Consider the following 19545-nt stretch of genomic DNA (forward strand, 5'->3'; position numbering starts at 1 on the left):
GCTGTGTTTAATATCTGTTATTTTATTATTTTTTTATTCTTCGATTCTTTAAGAAGTTAATTTAAGCCTTTATTTGTAACATATACATTACTGCACAGTATAATTCTTTTTCTGCATATCTCAGCAAAGCTGGGTCAAAGGAAAGTGTTAGCTATGATACAGCACTGCTGTACAAGACAGTGTTAAGGGCCTTACTCAAGGGCCCAATAATGGCAACCTGGTGGAGCTGGGGCTCAAACCGTCGACCTTCTGATTAATCTTTTTGTGTGCATGGAGTTTGCATGTTCTCCCTGTGCTTGGTGGGTTTCCTTTGGGTACTCCAGTTTCCTTCCAAAGTCCAAAGACATGCAGATTAGGATAATTGGCATACTGAGAAAACTTTCTACCTTGATGGTATCCAAACACTTGTGAAATGCTAGGATAGGTGTATAACTGTAGCAGGGGATTATATAAAGAAATAGAGTTTTTATATACTGTGGAACCTCGGATTACGAGCATAATTCGTTCTGGAAGCTGGCTCGTATTCGAAAACACTCGTAAACCAAATTTAATTTTCCCATAGGAAATAATGGAAACTTAAATTATTCGTTCTACAGCCCCAAAAAATAAATACATAAAAATAATTAATCCAAAATATAAAGTAAAATTAAAACAAATTAACCTGTACTTTACCTTAAAAAAATGTAAAAATAAATCCTGACAGATAAGTGTTTCCGTTTGTGCACGCAGGATGTGTGTGTGTAAAATGTGTGCACACACACACACATATACACACATTAACGGATAAACCGTTTTAAAAACCGTTTGGAAATTAGCAAGATATTAGCAATTAACCGTTGGCTCACTTGTGATGACGTGACGCTCGGTGTCAAAACAAGAAGCGCATGCGTGAAACATGATACTCGGTGCTCGTAAACTAAGACGATGCTCGTTTTTTAAGTCAAAAATTATTAAAAATTGTTGCTCGTCTTGCGGAACACTCGTAAACCACGTTACTCATAATCCGAGATTCCACTGTATATATATATATATATATAATTTTGCCTAAAACTGTGACTCAAGAAGCATTCTAAGTCCTCGATTGATCTTCTGCTGAGTGAGCTGGCCCGTGTTCATGTGAGCTTTAAGCAGTATGAGATTCAGTAATGAAAATGATGCTGTGTGTTTGATGATGTCAGCAGTATTGTGTGGAGTGTTTGAGAGTTTCAGGCAGGCACGAGGAGCGCTTCCTCAGCACGCCGACTCAGTCTGCTGGGATTATGCAAAAATCACCCGGAAAAAAGATTTGAGCGTGATATGATAACGACTGAGACTGAGTAGGTGTCGAGGCGAACGCTGTCGCTCGCGGCGATGCTTTGATTTCCATTTCAATCTTTCTGTCTGTCTGTGCTGTGGGATTGTTATTTAGTTTGCTGAGTTGTGAGACATTCTGGGTGAAAATGTGTTTGTTATTTGATTCCCAGTGAATTACCCACTGTTCCTATGCACTTTAGGTTTCAACATGAAAAAAAAACACCTTTTTTGTTACATAAAAAAATCATCAGTTTACCGGCCGTAGTAACAAAAGGAGCAAGGAATTTATTTTTAAGCCGAAAAAATAAATAAATGAATGAAAGGAGATGCTTTAATAAAGTGATGACTGTAGAGCTTACGCTGCAGTTATGAGCAGAACTCTGATGATTGTGCAAATCTCAAAGACAGGAAGTCACATAGCAGGAAAGCCACCATGAGAGACAAACAACTAATGACTTACAGGCTTAAAAATGCTCCCTTAGAAAAAACAAAATGGGCAGTTAGGGTAATAAAAGTGTGAGAATGACTTAAATATCTTTACTTAAATATCACCTTAATTCAATGTACTATGTGTCTGTCATTGTCAGTGAAGGAGGCGTGGCCTATGGGACTGTCAGTGAAGGAGGTGTGGCCTATGTGTCTATCAGTGACAGTGAAGGAAGCTATGTGTCCGTCAGTGTCAGTGAAAGAGGTGTGGCCCATGTGTCTATCAGTGACAGTAAAGGAGGTGTGGCCTATGTGTCTTATTAGTGGCAGTAAAGGAGGTGTGGCCTATGTGTCTTATCAGTCTCTGTGAAAGATGTGTGGCCTATGTGTCAGTGAAGGAGGCGTGGCCTATGTGTATATCAGTGTCAGTGAAGAAGGTGTGGCCTACGTGCCTATCAGTGTCAGTGAAGGAGGCGTGGCCTATGTGTCATATCAGTCTCTGTGAAGGAGGTGTGGCCTTTGTGTCAGTGAAGGAGGCGTGGCCTATGTGTATATCAGTGCCAGTGAATGTGTCGTGGCCTATGTGTCTTATCAGTCTCAATGAAGAAGGAGTGGCCTATGTGTCAGTGAAGGAGTCGTGGCCTATGTGTATCAGTGAAGAAGGTGTGGTCTATGTGTCTTATCAGTGCCAATCAAAGAGGCATGGCCTATGTGCCTTATTAGTCTCTGTGAAAGAGGTGTGGCCTATGTGTCAGTGAAGAAGGCATGGCCTATATGTCTTATCAGTGTCAGTGAAGAAGGCGTGGCCTATGTGTCATCAGTCTCAGTGAAGAAGGCGTGGCCTATGTGTCCTATCAGTGCCAGTAAAGGAGGCGTGGCCTATGTGTCACTAAATGTCAGTGGTAAAGGTGTGGCCTATGTGTCTTATCACTCTCAATGAAGAAGGAGTGGCCTATGTGTCAGTGAAGGAGTCGTGGCCTATGTGTATCAGTGAAGAAGGTGTGGTCTATGTGTCTTATCAGTGCCAATCAAAGAGGCGTGGCCTATGTGTCAGTGAAGGAGGCATGGCCTATACTGTATGTCTTATCAGTGTCAGTGAAGAAGGCGTGGCCTATGTGTCTTATCAGTGCCAGTGAAGGAGGTGTGGCCTATGTGTCATCAGTCTCAGTGAAGAAGGCGTGGCCTATGTGTCCTATCAGTGCCAGTAAAGGAGGCGTGGCCTATGTGTCACTAAATGTCAGTGGTAAAGGTGTGGCCTATGTGTCTTATCACTCTCAATGAAGAAGGAGTGGCCTATGTGTCAGTGAAGGAGTCGTGGCCTATGTGTATCAGTGAAGAAGGTGTGGTCTATGTGTCTTATCAGTGCCAATCAAAGAGGCGTGGCCTATGTGTCAGTGAAGGAGGCATGGCCTATACTGTATGTCTTATCAGTGTCAGTGAAGGAGGCATGGCCTATATGTCTTATCAGTGTCAGTGAAGAAGGCGTGGCCTATGTGTCATCAGTCTCAGTGAAGAAGGCGTGGCCTATGTGTCCTATCAGTGCCAGTAAAGGAGGCGTGGCCTATGTGTCACTAAATGTCAGTGGTAAAGGTGTGGCCTATGTGTCTTATCACTCTCAATGAAGAAGGAGTGGCCTATGTGTCAGTGAAGGAGTCGTGGCCTATGTGTATCAGTGAAGAAGATGTGGTCTATGTGTCTTATCAGTGCCAATCAAAGAGGCGTGGCCTATGTGCCTTATTAGTCTCTGTGAAAGAGGTGTGGCCTATGTGTCAGTGAAGGAGGCATGGCCTATATGTCTTATCAGTGTCAGTGAAGAAGGCGTGGCCTATGTGTCTTATCAGTGCCAGTGAAGGAGGTGTGGCCTATGTGTCATCAGTCTCAGTGAAGAAGGCGTGGCCTATGTGTCCTATCAGTGCCAGTAAAGGAGGCGTGGCCTATGTGTCACTAAATGTCAGTGGTAAAGGTGTGGCCTATGTGTCTATCAGTCTCAGTGAAGGAGGGGTCGCCTCTCTGTCCATTAGGAAATGGCCTTTGTTTTTTTTCAGACTTTTTTGTTCTAGGCTTCGACTGGATCACCTCTAAATCAGTTCACCTGTTCTCATTTAAAAAACATGTGTTTTTAGCCTTGCATACTCACTATATGGAATTCCAGTCATTTGCTTGAAGTGATTGGGCGGAGATTGCATTTTTCAAATCCCTGTCTCCACCTGCTACTCTACATCTAACAGTTGACCGTGAACTGATCTGATAATAAGGCCACAGGCTTACAAGTGTTTTAATATAATTTTATACATTACATTGATTTTATACACTACATTGCTCCTAATTTCAGTTGCAAGGCAAATCACTGGTTTATTTTTAAGACAGTCCAAAGCCTCCAGTCAAAGCCAGATTAAAATCCTGTGTCTCTAAAAAACTGTGCTTTTTTTTAATGTACAGTATAACTGTCGAAACGGTGTTAGTTTAGTCGGAGGGGATATCTATAGTCCACTGTGTGCGTCCCAGTTTCTTGGGAACATGACTTCTGCATATTAACTTCAAGACAGAGATGAGATTAAGGACGGTGAGGAAAGATACTGCTATAATACAAGTAATAACAGAAATAAGTGTTAAGAGGGTATGGATGTGGAACAGTTCTGCGGTGTAACAAGAACAGACCAGTTCAGGGCATGCTGGAACTGGGAAGTAATCACTTTCTGTGTGTGTGTGCGTGGATGACAGGATCGGTCATGGCGTTTTGGGTGACTTGGGAATGTCAGGCATTGCTGCAGTTGGATCATTATGGATTTTGAGGCATTTCTGCTTGTCACACTGAATTATAGCAGACGCTTCCTCACTGGCGGGTGCATGCTCTGAGGCGGCGTCTCCTAAAAGTAGGCCACGAAAACACCCACAGTGCAAAGAGAGGTCTGCTCTGCGGATTCTTCTAGCTAAAGGCACTGTTCCTCTTTTGCAGATCTGGCACAAAGTTCAGGAAATGCATGCTTATAAATATAAAATAGATACCGCTGATGCACTTTTTCTGTCTAATCCTCACTCATTTGTCCTGAACTGTTTAATGTGTGCTCTGTGTAACAGCCTACCAACTAGCAAAATCTGTTTTTAGCACGCTCGGGTGCTAAGACAAAAGCTAGTAAGCTCCCATCTGCTCCTGGACACTCCGAGGCCAGGTTTTGTCAGGGGGAGGGGGGATGGTTGGGGGAGACCTCAGCTGGACTCCCCGCCGAGACTCGGTCCAGCTCTGTGGTAATTAGATCTAAAGTCTGCGCGGGCGGAATTCAACTGCAGCTGGCAGGTGGAAGGCGCTGAGACTAACGCGGCTTTGCTAATGCAACACAGTCTCAGTCCAGCAACAGTCCAGATTAGCGCCGTAGCCAAAGACTGATATAGCTAAATGGTTTTTAATCGCTGTGTTTGGCATCTCAGAGCTCGCGCTTGTTGGCTTAAGAAATGTGCTGCAGGGTTAGATCTCCTTGTGCTGATCTGGGAAGTCTAAAGGTATTAATAATAATATTGCATCTTTAAATTAAGTCCCCAAACACAAAGGTTCCAAACCCATTATTTCAGCACTATCACAGCTTCAAAATACTTTTGGAAAAAAAGGGATTTTTACGGGATAGCTGGACGAGTCCCAAAAGACGTTTCAAGGGTACATGATACAATATGTAAGATGATATACTGTAGTTTCCTTGTATCATAAAGGATTGATATCATCCATTGTATAATAAAGTTTCAAACCCTGTTTATGTGTATAATAATTGTTATTATTTACATTAACTTTTTTTTTTCAAGACTAATTGTAATGTGTAACACATTTATTTTTTTGATCTTCCTAATCCTGATTTGTTGACTTAAGTAATATTGTATTCACAATCATGCTAGCGCCCGGTGCTAATCACATTTGTGCTGACATTTAGTATAAACAAGTGAGATATTGCTTTTTTTTTAACAGATCAATCAATAAATATGGAGTGAGTGACATTTCAGATACAGTACAGTGACATTTTTTGTTTATTTTTGCTTTTTTGAAAGAAATACATGCAGAAATAGGTACTTGCACTTTATAGCGCTTCGGCTAACTCATATTAGCTGTCAGAAAACATTCGGAGCAGTGGTGGCAGTGTGTTAACGCTCTGGATTACCGATCTAAAGGTCTTGAGGAAAGCCCCTAACCCTGTCTGACCACAGCCTACTAACTAAAAAAAACTGAGATATTTGAAAAAATAATGACTTTCACTGTGCATTAATGTATATGATGAATAAAGGCTGAACTATATATACACTAATATAGTATATGTTATTTTTTTTCTTCCAAGGAATGAGCAAGATTGGCAATAATGTTCCTATTAGAGCTCCAGACTTCATTTATTTCCAGCATTTTCAACACCATGATTCATTACGGAATGTTAAATGACAGATGAAGTATCGTTTTATCCCTCAGTGTTTACAGACATCTTTGACCCGAATCGTCTGCGTAGAATTGAGTTATATAGTGCATTACCCCTGCTCTCAGCTGGGCTTCTTGTGATTAGCTGCTAATGGCTGCTGTTGACATGCTAATAGAGTCTGTAATGATTTTAGAAGAGGGCATGAGCATGGTCTCTAGGGGAGGAGCAGCGGGACACTTGGGACAGAAGCTCGTAAACATTATATAGCAGAAGGAAGACTAGAAGAGGGCAATAACAGGGGGGGGTTTGGACCCACAAGGCATCTTTTGTGTCTGACTGGGAGTAAATGTAAGACCATGTGTTCACATAACGTAAAAGTCTAAATCATTATTCCTACGCAGTTATTCTAAACTCCAGTGCTGGTGATATTTAGTCATCTTTTACATTCCTTACTACTTAGAAACTACTCGAAGTCTGGCGTCTTTAGCGAGCCCCTGTAGCACATTAGCATCATAAAAGCCATGGTGCTTTTCTACATTTGTGTGCTACTGGTGATAACATCAACAGCAAAAAAGTTGTGTTGACCATGGTAATAATCCCACACACATACAACTTACATTTTATTTTCTTTAGCTTGGTATTCAAATATGCTACAATCTAACAGATAAGAAGTATGCGAGTGTGTGTGTGTGTGTGTGTGTTCAAAAATCTACTTTGACTTTGAGTCACTTGTGCATTACTTACCCAAGTTATCAGACACAGATCAGGCCTGCTGATATGACTGGTCAAGCTGGGTTCCAAGCGTGTTTATTTTTAGGTTTCAGTTATATGTGACTTTATAAAATTCTAAGGTGACTTTGGTACCACACAAAGCGCTTTAACCCTCTAATAGGGTTTTATACAGTATGTAAATGCACCAGGGTTGTACCGAAAGTAATTAAAAAGTGGGAATACCTTTTTAATAACTGATACCGGTTAAAAATTGCACATGTTGGTTGAGTAACTCTTCCTCTCTACCGCTATGGTTTTACTTAACATACAGTAGACAGTCCACATTACAAGCCATGCATTTACACTGTCATTTAATCCAACTCTCCAATCTTATTTGAAGATCGCTTTTTGAAAATTGTTGATGATCTCCCACGGTCTTCATTGCTGGTTTCCACGCTCCCGCATTAAACATCTTCATCCATCTGTACAAACTTCGACAAAGGGAATTTTCAAAGATTATTCAGGTACACATTCCTGGCTTGGGATGGAGACTATGAGTCATAATTCCTAATTAGTCATATTTCTTAATTAAGCATAATTGAGTCACTATTCTTCTTCTGTACAGAAGAATGACCTACGTCAGTTAACAAAAAGTTTTGCCCACTTGTGCATCATTTTCGGTACAGCCCTCGTGTAAGGAAGCACAAGGTTACAGTAGGAGTTAGAATTACAGTATTAGGGCGGCCTGGCTGAAGGGCAAAGGCTGTGAGATATGAATTTGAATCAACATGTAACATGTACCTTTGAATCCGCAAGCCTTGATTTTGATACTAAGTCGTTGAGACTGTGTTGGGTGGTAGAAAAATAAACAACAACAAGAGCTACTTATTATTTGTAATAACTGTAGCCATCTCATTCACATTCTGTATATTCTGTATGATTTTAGCCATTTAATGATCAATTCATAGCACTATATTCAGTTCCTGTTGGTGCTCGGTGAACCAATCGCTGGTGTTTAAAAGGAGAGGGAAAAGACAATCCACACCTCTTTGCTCCGTCTTTGTCTTGTCTGAGTGTCTGGGCACCACAGCGGGCATCGCCGCCAGGCACAGACCTGGCACATGTCCAGAAACATGTGTGTCAGGCTACTTTGGCTGTTCTGTCATACAGTTCAGAAGCGTTTCATGTATTCAAGCAAAAAAAAAGAAGTTTATAAACATGGACTCATTGCCAACGTTCCTGAGATATGTTCTGGATTCACCATGCCCTTGGATAAAGGATAAACTACCTACTAAAGATGAATAAATGATTCAATTAAATAATAAAGGCTTAATACTGTTTAAAAAGAAAAAAAGAATATACAGTATATTTATGGGAAAAAACTCATTTGGTTGCTCCAGTGGCAAACTGAATTATTATACAGTAATAAAGAATCTTTAAAAAGTTCAAAGACTGCTACTTAAATCGATTTAACATGACATGTGTGTTAATAATCATCACAGTTAAGTCTGTGGCTTATGCACCATGCTCAGTGCAGCCGTTGCAAGGTGCCATAATTTTTGGACAGGCTGATGATGTTAGTGCGGTCTGACAGCATGACTTAGCACTCTGTAAAATCAAAGCTGATGTCCTGCTCTCCATCCGTCTCCGCAGGTGTCTTCACTTCTGCTTTTTTTCCACGACCCCGCAGACTCTGCCGAAGCATGCAAATGAAGAGAAAGTAACGATCCTTTCCCTCTATAAACCTCCACGCTTTGTGTGATCTCGGGCATTCGATACGCTATTATAAAAGCCGCACTGGCTCAAGCTTTTGTCCAAGAAAGTGATAAAAAAAGAATAGAGGTGTTAAGTTAAATCTCCCCGGGAATGATGAGTCACCGGCAAACACTGGCTGCAAAATGAAACGGCATCAAACGTTCACACCCTCGAGGAACAGACTCGTCTTTTCTTTCTTTTTTCTTTCACCTCTTGCATATTATAAAAAATAATATTTTTTTATGTCTTTCTTCTCCACCAGACTAAACTAAATTTATTTAATAATTACTGAGTATACTTTGTGGGTTGGAAGCATTTGTGTTGTAACGTATTTACTCTCAGCTCCAGGAAAAAAATGGCCCAGACTTCATTAGAGTTCTTGTTAAGATGTTGGCTCCGGGGCTTATCCCAGTAACCTTGGGCGTGATTCAGGATGGAGTTGATACACCTGGAATCTGGTATAGGACACCATGCACACAAACTCATTCACATCGTAATGACAGTAAACCTAGGATATATCAGGAACCATTACGCTGTAAGACAGAAACTTTATTAATTTTATTAATGTTATGCATACTGTAGAGCGAAATGAGTTAGTGAGCCCTTCAGTGTGAAATTGCACTTTAAAGTCAAATGACATGAAGATAAATTAGGATAAGAGACATTTTATTTGGGCGAAAGAATGGAACATACAAGCAGTTGATGCATTGGGTTCCGGTTTGGAGGGTCTGGGGTTCAATCCCTGCCACCACCATGTCTCCACTGTTAGGTCCTTAGGAAAGACACTTACTCCTACATCTTTTATACTTCATACAGTGCAACCCAGCCAATGCATACAGTGCCAGGCCTGAGCCTGGTTATAAACTGGGAGGGGTGCTGGAAGGAGGATGTAAAACCTGCTCAGTACATAAATTAAAAGCGCCAGCATAGCACAAGCACAAAAACATTAAAACCACTATAATATAGAGAGCATTATGAATGTACAGTAATGCATTGGCCAGTTGGCAGAAGGGTGAAGACACAACACGTTGTATACTCAAAACCAGGTCCATCCATCCATCCATCCATCCATCCATCCATCCAGTCATCTATTTATCCATCCATCCATCCATCCATCCATCCAGTCATCTATTTATCCATCCATCCATCCATCCAGCTCTGCGACTCTGCATAGGACAGTGAAACCAGAAATCTTTTTGCAGTTCATCATTTTACAATGGAGGGAAAGCCAAAGTCAAATCTCCTTCATTTTGTTTCTGAGGAACTGAAGAATAGCAAAGTATTAGCTTTAAGACAAGCTTGCCTTGATCCACACATCAACACTAATCTTAATCTCAGTGCTGTCTTTCAAAGTGTAAGTCATGACATTTATTTATAGGTTTAAAGAATTAAAAATCCCTTAAACCAACAATACAGTCCAGCAGGAACCCAAAAGATAGATGAGCATCGTATAACAACATTGAGATGACGCCTATCATCGGGACAACGTCAACAGTAAAATACTGTGTATGACTGTTTATTACAGGTAAATGTTGAATGGTTGACGTACAGTAATCACAACATTGCAAATACAACCCCAAAACCACGCAGTGTAAACCATTATTCGGAGCATTTATGCTGATTAACATCCATTCGCACAACGTCTGACCCCATCCGTGGTCCCGTAGGTTTATACTAAGGTTTAGAACAATCTGATCTGAGATCGGGACGGCTTCCCGCACACCGCACGTGTATCTCATGTCACGCATCTCTAAGTGTTGTAATGGTACCTGTTTTATGTTCTTTCAAAACTTTATTTACGGTAATAACGTAAATGTACTTGTTTACGTCCCAATTCTGCGATGGCTCATATAAAACTGCAGAGTGGACGCAAACTTCTAAGCTAAGTATTTGTGTGATCCTCTCCATATCTGTCTTTTCATTAAGTATGCTGAATTGCATCGAAACTGCATCGTCATGCTCCTTCAGGACCGGTGTTGGTTTGCTATTTAATGGACCTCCTTATATTATTCCCTTAAGAAATTTCACATCAGTAAACTCTTTCTCTCTCCATCCCCAAGGCTTTTAGCCACGTCTTCTCAATGACATGCTCATTTTTTCTTGCTGCATCTACACCTTCTATTATTAATGCCTTTTGAAACTGTGACATAAATTAGCTTATTTTGCTTCCATTCTCGCCAAAAAGCTCTTTATTTATCAGGCTGAAAAAAGAAAGCAGAGGCGCTGGCTAACGACGCATTATCACTAATCACACATGCTTGAACTAGTTAATGACAAGCTCTGTTCGATCTCAGCTGGGTTTTTCTTCAGGCGTCAGGATTTTAGGATTGGTCAGTGACTCCAAGATGCTTTGTAAGTAATTTACTCTCGACAAGAGTGCAGTCTATAAAAGAACAAGCGCATGGATCATTTGCTCTTTGTTCGAAGTCGTGCGTTTTGGAATTTAAACGTTATCCTGGACTCCCCCAGGAAGCCTTAATTGACTTTTTAAGCCTTGCGTGGAAGCAGCCAGCGTGCATCACAAAGCCCAGCTCATGCCTCCCTGGGTGAAATTCAGATACGGTTTTGTCCTTGTTACCAGCAAGAGTCCCAGCATGACCTCATCCTTTCTTTCCTTCCAGCTGTAGGATGGTGGGAGTGTGACAGCTCCTCTTACCTCTCATTATCATCAGCAGGATGAGACGGAGCTGTCGTAACCTTTTATTAGAGCCAACGTTCTGTCGGCTCGCTGAGACTGCAGGCCTGTACTTTATCCGGTTCAGAGGACATGAGATAAACCTTAATTAAAGCCTTACAACCTCCTAAATAAAACACGATCATTAAAAGATGTAATGTACTGTGGGATGCTCTGGAACAACATGATGATGTCTATTGTTAATTGCCTATAATTGTGCGGAGTCAGATTCCTGTTCTTGACTGACAGGACTGGAACCCTATAAAAATGTGCTATGGTAGGTGCTGTAGTGTGCTATGGTAAACTATAGTACATGCCATAATATACCATAGTATTACTGTGGTACTTCAGGTTCGCACCATAGGACTTTATAGAGTACCAGGGTAGGTACTTAGGCACTTTGGTGGGTACTACGGTAGTACTATGGAGTGTACCACGCTACTTTGGTGATACCATGGTACTTATGTATTGCGTAACACAGTGGCTACCTAAATTCAGTAGGTACTACTAGTATGGGCACTGGTGGCTCAGTGGTAGGTGTTTCGTCTGCCATGTGGTAGGCCAGGGTTCGATTCCCAGGCAGTGCCCAAACCCCAGCCACTGGATGCAGTGTGGGTCCCAAGCCCGGAAAACTGGAAAGGTTGCGTCAGAAAGGGCATCTGGCCAAGGGGCACCTGTGCCAAGTTGCAGTGTGGACTGGGTATTCTGCTGTGGGGACCCCTTGCCGGGAGCAGCCGAAAGACTACCAACAAGGACCTACTACTAGTATGGTATAGGAAGTACCATATTATTGTATGTAGCACTAATTAAATACCATAGTGTATGTTGAAACTCTTAATATTATATACAGTTATATGGTATTTATATAGTATGGGGCCAGGGCATTGCTGGCTCAGTGGTAGGGCTTCCACCTGCAGTGTGGATGGCCCGGGTTCAATTCTTACCCAATGCCCAAACCCCAGTCACTGGCTGCAGTGCCAGTCCTGAGCCAGGTTTAAATGGGAGGTATGCATAAATCCTGTGCCAAGAAGTTGTTTGGATCAAATGGTCTGTTTTGGCAACCACTTGATGGAAGCAGCCGAAATGGGAAAAACTAACTTCAACAACATTGATATGGTACCATACACTATACAAATATTACAATTGTGTTCCACAACATATTTTTGACAGGTGTGTGTTTCCTAGTACCATACTACAGTATGTGGTAGAACCAGGTACCGTACTATAGTACGTGTACCACTGTCCCAAAGTTTGTACCATGGTGGAACCATGCACGAAAGTGTGGCACATGTACTACAGTATATTAGAAAACAAGTACTACATATGGTACAGGTACCATCAGACTACCATGGTACCAATACCGTGGTGAGATAACCAATTATTTTCAGGGTGCATAATGTTGTGTTTTGAGATGCATTCGGTTCACTACGGTTGCAAAGAGTAATTATTTGCGTTTTTGTAGCACCAAAGCTGCTCATTCTACTCAGACCTTATGTCATTTTTCATAACTACAACCTTTTGCTAACTGGATGTTATTTTTGTGTGTGTTCTTGCTGTTGCTGTTTTCTGCATCATTTTGTGTGAACTCTAGAAATTGAAGTGCATTTGAAAACCTAGGATATCAGCAGTTACTAAAATATTCAGCCAGCTTGGCACTAACACCCTCTGCTACAGTCCAAGGCACTGAGATCTCATATTTTCCTCCATCCTGACGTTTGGTGTGAACTAAATCTGGAGCTCTTGACCACTTTCTGAATGTTGGGCCGATGGTTAGATAACTGCATGAATGATACTGATTCGGATTTTGTTGTCTCGTTTATGTTTTTTTTTAAATAATCTTGTCGTAATATTACAGAATTAAATCATCATGCAAGTCTTTTAAAACAGCAGAGGAGAAAAAAGGACTGGACAATATTGATTGATAATACATCACTGCAGAGGTTCAGAGGTCAACCCATTGTGTGTGTCTCTCTGTGAATGTGCTGAAAGGGTTACTCGGCCATTCAGTCTGAATGGATTGACTCTGCCACCAATCGTACAGCTCACACCACACACCGTGTCCTTATAATGACTCCGCCGTGCATGCCGGGATTTTATCCTGAGGCACAGTGGTCATGGTTTTATCCGTAGGGTTTTACAGATGGAACAAGCTGCTGAGTCAGTGTAAAATAAAAAAAGGTTCCACAGGGACACGGTTAAATCATGCATGAATTGCTCATGCATTCAGAACACAAAGGACCAAAAAAGCAAACGACAGGACTACAATTTGTTAATATTGTAATAATGTAATGATGTGTTTAAAGAAAAACTAAGATTATTAGATGTTTAATTTGAGATATTTGCGAATGAGTTTAGGTGCTGGTGGCACAGTGGCTTAGTGGTTAGCAGTGTTGCCTTGCACCTCCAGGGTTCAGGTTTGATTCCCACCTTGGGGTCTGTGTGCATGTTTCCCCTGTGCTTGGCGGGTTTCCTCCAGGTACTCCGGTTTCCTCCCACAGTCCAAAGACATGCAGATTAGGCTAATTGGCGTTCCCAAATTGCCCATAGTGTGTGAATGTTGACCTGAGGTCCTACCACGGTTGTAAAAAATGGGAAAAAATACAATGGACACCATTGTCATCATGGTCACTAATTGGACTCAGAGGTTGCTAGATTGATGGATGTTTAGTTGTTAGTTGGTGCTGTTTTTCTGTTCCCCTGTTTTATAGCCCCAATAAAAAAAAGCAAGAGCTCCTTTTCTCATGCACCATTTTCCATCAGATATTCAATGTCATTGTTAAGAAAATAAACATAGAGTTAGTGGAGGCAGTGGTGCAAATGCTGGACTCTCAGAGACCTAAGCGCTCAGGCAGTGATCTTTAAGGTGACGTTAATCGAAATGAAATATTTGGAAGCCGTTACTCACTCTTACAAGCATAAAGATGAGGAGGTGAGAAAGCAGGACAGAGTAAATAGACTGAAGTTTCTCTGCACCACTTTCTACACATAGAGATGAAAACAGGTAGAACGCCATTGTGTGTAATGTACAGTAGGAAACTTTAAACATCATGAATACAGGCAACACTGACGTATAGGTAACATTAAGATTTTCCAGTTCTATAAAGAAGCCTCACACTCAGAGCTGTGTCATTTGATTTCATTGACACTGAAGTCAATGGTTTTATTTTTAATGGATAATCTGGTGGTCTACAGATGGAAACCGCACCCCCGCTAGACGTGCAGTACCTCTAGAGTCAGCATTGGCGTTAAAGCTCCATGATAACAGCTTAAAGCTCTCCGCAGTGCTTTCCAGTCTCTCAGTGTGCTCCCAGTCTGTCACTCCCATATGCTGTCCTGATCACACACTGACAAATTTTTTTTTAACCAGCAACAGCCTCAGTTTATCATCTTAAAACACAAACAAAAATGAAACTCAGTGTGTATAGTTACACAGTCAAAAACGAGTACCAAAGAGTCATGGTATCAATTATATTATAGCAGATATACAGATATACAGAACATACTGTACCTCACCCTTACTTTGTTTGTCTGTCTGGAAGAAATAAATAATGCTGATTGTTTTAGCGAGCAGTCAGAATGTGCAAAGCCCTGAAGACTGTCCTGTGATGGAAAAGGAATAGCACGCGCACACTGGAGACTCCTTCCCAAATGAAATCTGTGTTTGGTCAAATATTTTTCTTTCTTTCGTTCTTTCTTTTTTTTTTTCTTTCTTTCTTTCTTTCTTGTTTCTTTCTTTTCTTATTTAATTTTTTCTTTTTCTGGATATTTAGTTAATTATTTCTATATTTTTTATTTTGCAATTTTTCTTTTTCTTAGTCCTTTCTAATCTTTGAAAGCTTTTTCTTTCTTTCTTTCTTTTTCTTTATGTTTTCTACTCTGTTATTTATTTTTTATGGCAACTACACAGATAACAGATACCTTTCTTTTGTTTCTCTGCCTTAAAGAAATAAAGATTATTGATTTATTTATTCAGAATTTGCAAAGGCCTGAAGACTTTCCTGTGATGGAGAATTTACACCACGCGCACACTGGAGACTCCTTCCCAAATTAAATCTGTGTTTGGTCACATTTTTCTGTGTGACTCTTTCTTTCTTTCTTTCGTTCTTTCTTTTTTCTTCCTGTTCTTTTTTTTGTCTTTTCTTTTTCTAAGTCCGTTCTAATCTTTGAAGGCGTCTTTTTTTCTTTCTTTTTCAGTTTTTTTCTACTCTGTCATTTATTTTTTATTGCAGATACACAGATATATCTTTAAAAAAAAAAAAGATTATTGATTTATTTATTCAGAATTTGCAAAGCCCTGAAGACTTTCCCGTGATGGAGAATTTACACCACGCGCACACTGGAGACTCCTTCCCAAATGAAATCTGTTTTAGAGTGAGAATGGCTTCTGAGGTCGCTGTTTGTTCTACTCACATTCACACATTTTCCTATCGGTGTTATGTGTGTATATCCAAGTGTGCTCCATCTGTGTTTGATCTTACTGTGTGTGTTTGTGTGTGTGTGTGTGTGAGTGAGAGAGCAATCTTTATTCTGTTTTTTTTTGTTTTATTAATCCTTATCCAAAGTGAAACTGAAAGCGAGCAGGATTATACAATGTTGTATATCAATGCATATGGTTTTGAAAGACTGAAACATGCTGAGCTACACACACACACACACACACAAACACAAACTTTATTAAAGCCACAGCGTCCTGTGATTTAGCCCCAACATCTGAAAACGTTTAGGAGTTTTTGCGAGGCTTCTTTCCCAGAATCATGTGACTAAGTTTTGTGGCCTTTCCCCCCTAATGCTTAGCGTAAACATCTAACAGTAACCTGCTAAGTAGCTAACGAGCCACCATGTTGTGTTAGCTAGCTAGTTACAGTAGCTGCAATCTGTGTATCTTTGGAAAATTGTTCACACCTTGAACATGCTTTAAATGTCAATAAAATGATTATTATGGTCAATGTTATGTTCTTATAGTTAAGTTAAATAATGAACAATATTTATACAGTATCACGCTACTAACATTTGTAACAACAAGCTGCGACTCTGGGGGTCCAATCCTTTGCTAGCAACAGTTAAACCATGTCCCTGAAGTGAAGTACTGAATCTAAAGCCTAAACCTGAATCTGTTGCTTAGGTCTTACATCACTTCCTGTTTTTAAACGGACTGAAATCTTGTTTTCAAGACACTAAGTACAGTATATGCGAGCAGAAAGTGTCGCTGAGATACAATATGCTTTCACTTCCTGTTTAGTGGATTTAACGTCAAATTAGTTCTCGGAGCTCATGAGTTCTTTATTTATCCGTCTTTCTGTCTGATCTTTCTTTCCCGTGCACTTGTTAAGTTTTGTTTCTTTATGTTTGTTCTTTCTGTATTACCCTTGTTCTTTCTTTCCATCTTTCTTTCTTCTCTTCTTTCTTTTCTTTATTACTTTTGCCTTTCTTTTTTTCCTGATATTTTGTTAACTTTTTTTCTTTTTTTTCTTTTTAATCTTTTCTGTCTTTGTTTCTAATCTTCGAACAGTTTTCTCTTTCTTATTTTCTTTCTTTCTTTTTTCTGTCAACTTTCTTTCTTTTGCCTTTCTTTTTTTGATATCTTGTTCTTTCTTTTATTCTTTCAGTAAGTTTTTATTTTCTTTTTCCTGATATTTTGTTAATTTATTTCTTCCTTTCTTCCTTTTTTTTTTCATCTCTGTATGCGTGTGTTCATATTTCTGTGTGTGTGTGTTTTTCTCTCCCAAGGTCACGTGTCTGCAGGACTTTTTTGGCGATCACGACGTGTTCATAGCGTGTGGCCCGGAGAAGTACCGCTATGCTCAGGATGATTTTCTGTTGGATCACAGTGGTAAGGCTTGCGCAGCCTTTCTGAATGGTAGGCCTGGCTAAACACTAACCTCCTCTCACTGTATGTTGTGTCCTGTCGTCTCACATTTCACACCGTCCACTTGCACATCAAAGAGACACGTAACATGTCACCAGGCGCAACATTCGCTCGGTGACGGTGTGGGAGGAATGGCATCCAGATGTTACTGGCAGGATTAGAGAATTCCTTGAGTAAGAGTCTAAGTGTTGCTTTAAACATTCCGGATGTTAGTCAGTAATGAGCTGTGCTCTAAACAGTGAGGTGTTCTGCAGCGGAAATGCACCACGTCCGCTCTGGAAGCATTCCAGCTGTTCTTTATTCAGCATTTATAAAACAAAATAATTTAGTAATATCAAATTATATTTCTTAATCATCCCATAATTGTTCATTAATATATAGTAAGCATATTGGAAGGATGGAGTAAATCTCAAATGTTATTCATTAGAAAATGCCGGTTGTGATAAAATAAAATAGAAAATTGTGATAAAATCACTCTCACTAATCTCCTATACCGCTTTATCCTGCATTCAGGGTCGCAGGAACCTGGAGCTTATCCCAGGGCACGAGGCAGGGTACACCCTGGACAGGGTGCCAATACATCACAGTGCACACACATACACTCATTCACAAACAATGGGCAATTTGGGAATGCCAATTAGCTGCATATTTTTGACTGTGGGAGGAAACCGGAGTACCTGGAGGAAACCCACCAACAACGGGGAGAACAAACTTCATGCACACAGAGGCGGGAATCGAGCCTGGCCGGGAATCGAACCCGGACACTGGAGGCGCAAGGTGACAGTGCTAACCACTACACCACCTTATTGACATATCAAAAACCGAAGTATACAATTTGATGTCTGAAGCCTCCCTGTTAACACACACTGGAAAGGCTTCACTATAAGCCCTTTTTTTATCGCCATTGATCTATGCCATGTTATAAGTTTGCTCCTCCGATCATCAGTTGTGTTCCTGTACCGTTTGATGTCTTGATGCTTTTCTTCTGATCACAGGTGTAAAGAGTGGATATTTGATTTAACGTCGCCTTCCTGAACCAGTCTGGTCATTTTGCTCTGATCCTCCCTGATCAACAAGTCTCAGTACTGGATGTTTTTTATTTTTTAACCATGCTTTACAAATTTTCGACACTGATGTGGCTGTAGATCCAGGAGATCAGTAGTTTTGGAGATGCTCAAACTAACACCCTGCCATGGTCACGGTCATTGAGATGACATTTGCACTGCTTCTACATGAGTGGTCAATTGGATGAGTGCATGAATGCATGAGCACACTAATTACAAATTAAGGTTAAGATGTGAACAATATGTTCATGGAAGAAGGAAAGACTTTAGGGTAGATTAAATCTTTTCTGGAATAATATACAATGGTAGCTTGGCATCCGAATTTAATATGTTATTAAGGCGAAATGTTGTACTGCAAAACGCATTTTTCCATAGAACTTAAAGTAAATACAGACAATTCGTTCCAGCCACTTAAATCTATATATTTTACATATAAAAACAATCAAAACATTCAGAAAAAAAACATGTAAATAAAGTAAAATGTTAAATAAATATCTATTAAACCTCACTTAACCTTAATTTATGATTCGTCTTGGCAACGACTGCTTTAAAAACCAAACTGAAAGTTTTTAAACTTTCAAAACAAGAAGAACAAACTTTTTCTTCTTGCTGCCATCCCTCCTTACATTCCTGTAACCCATTGTGCTAAGTCTTAAATCAATCTTGCACAAAGTGCAAAAAATATATGCAAAAATAAATGTAAAATATTCTCAATTACTAATAAAACGTATTAAATTACAAACTTAGACTTACTGTACACGCCTTCTTACATACATTCCATTGGCATCCTTCTTCAGGAAATGACCTTAGTGGTGAAAGTGAATTGGACCTTGAGCTTTGACACACATGTGTTGTACAGCAGACAGGACACACACACACACATGAACACTGTGCATCCTGTTTGGAGAAGACAATTTTAGCTTGTGTAACACTGAACACATACTAGACACACACACACACACACACACAGACACACAAAGTAGACTATGTACTGTAGTTTAGCTGTGCAGTGTCTTTGCCCTACTTATCCTTGATGCTGCTCCACTTAGATAAAGTAGGACTTTTCCAAAAAAAGAAATGATGTGTTTTCTTCCAATAGTAGCTGCTGTCACTGAATCTACATCATTGGGACCCAGTTTAGATCCAGTTTCTTATATTCTGTAGTAAAGTTTTTCCAGTTTAGCGCTGTGAGTTCTATACAATTAACTTTTGTATTTTTTGCTATTTGACGCAAAATACTTAAATTATATAAATTTAATTAAGAACACTGATTATGTATTACGTAATGCGTTGAACGTAACCTGATTAAGCCATCTCTACCACTTGGTTAAGGTATGCTATGCTTACAAATCCTCTAGGTGGCGCTGT

At 40.2% G+C, this 19545-nt stretch overlaps 1 protein-coding gene across 14 annotated transcripts in view; it reads left to right on the forward strand.

Annotated features, from left to right (window-relative positions):
- Window positions 1-19545, forward strand: part of dclk2a (doublecortin-like kinase 2a) — a 61198-nt gene that overhangs the window by 13112 nt on the left and 28541 nt on the right. For 10 of the 14 annotated variants that reach the window (XR_008361002.1, XR_008361003.1, XM_053502188.1 and 7 more), the window contains exon 3: window positions 16975-17104. Coding sequence is in view for 12 of the 14 variants with exons in the window: in XM_053502188.1 (XP_053358163.1) it covers window positions 16975-17104 (130 nt within the window). In the remaining 2 variants the exon portion in view is untranslated. The remainder of the gene's footprint in view (window positions 1-16974; window positions 17105-19545) is intronic. The other 4 variants (XM_053502191.1, XM_053502194.1, XM_053502197.1 and 1 more) reach the window with 1 other exon arrangement.

Source organism: Clarias gariepinus, chromosome 8 (assembly GCF_024256425.1).
Source record: "Clarias gariepinus isolate MV-2021 ecotype Netherlands chromosome 8, CGAR_prim_01v2, whole genome shotgun sequence".
Classification (NCBI taxonomy): domain Eukaryota; kingdom Metazoa; phylum Chordata; class Actinopteri; order Siluriformes; family Clariidae; genus Clarias; species Clarias gariepinus.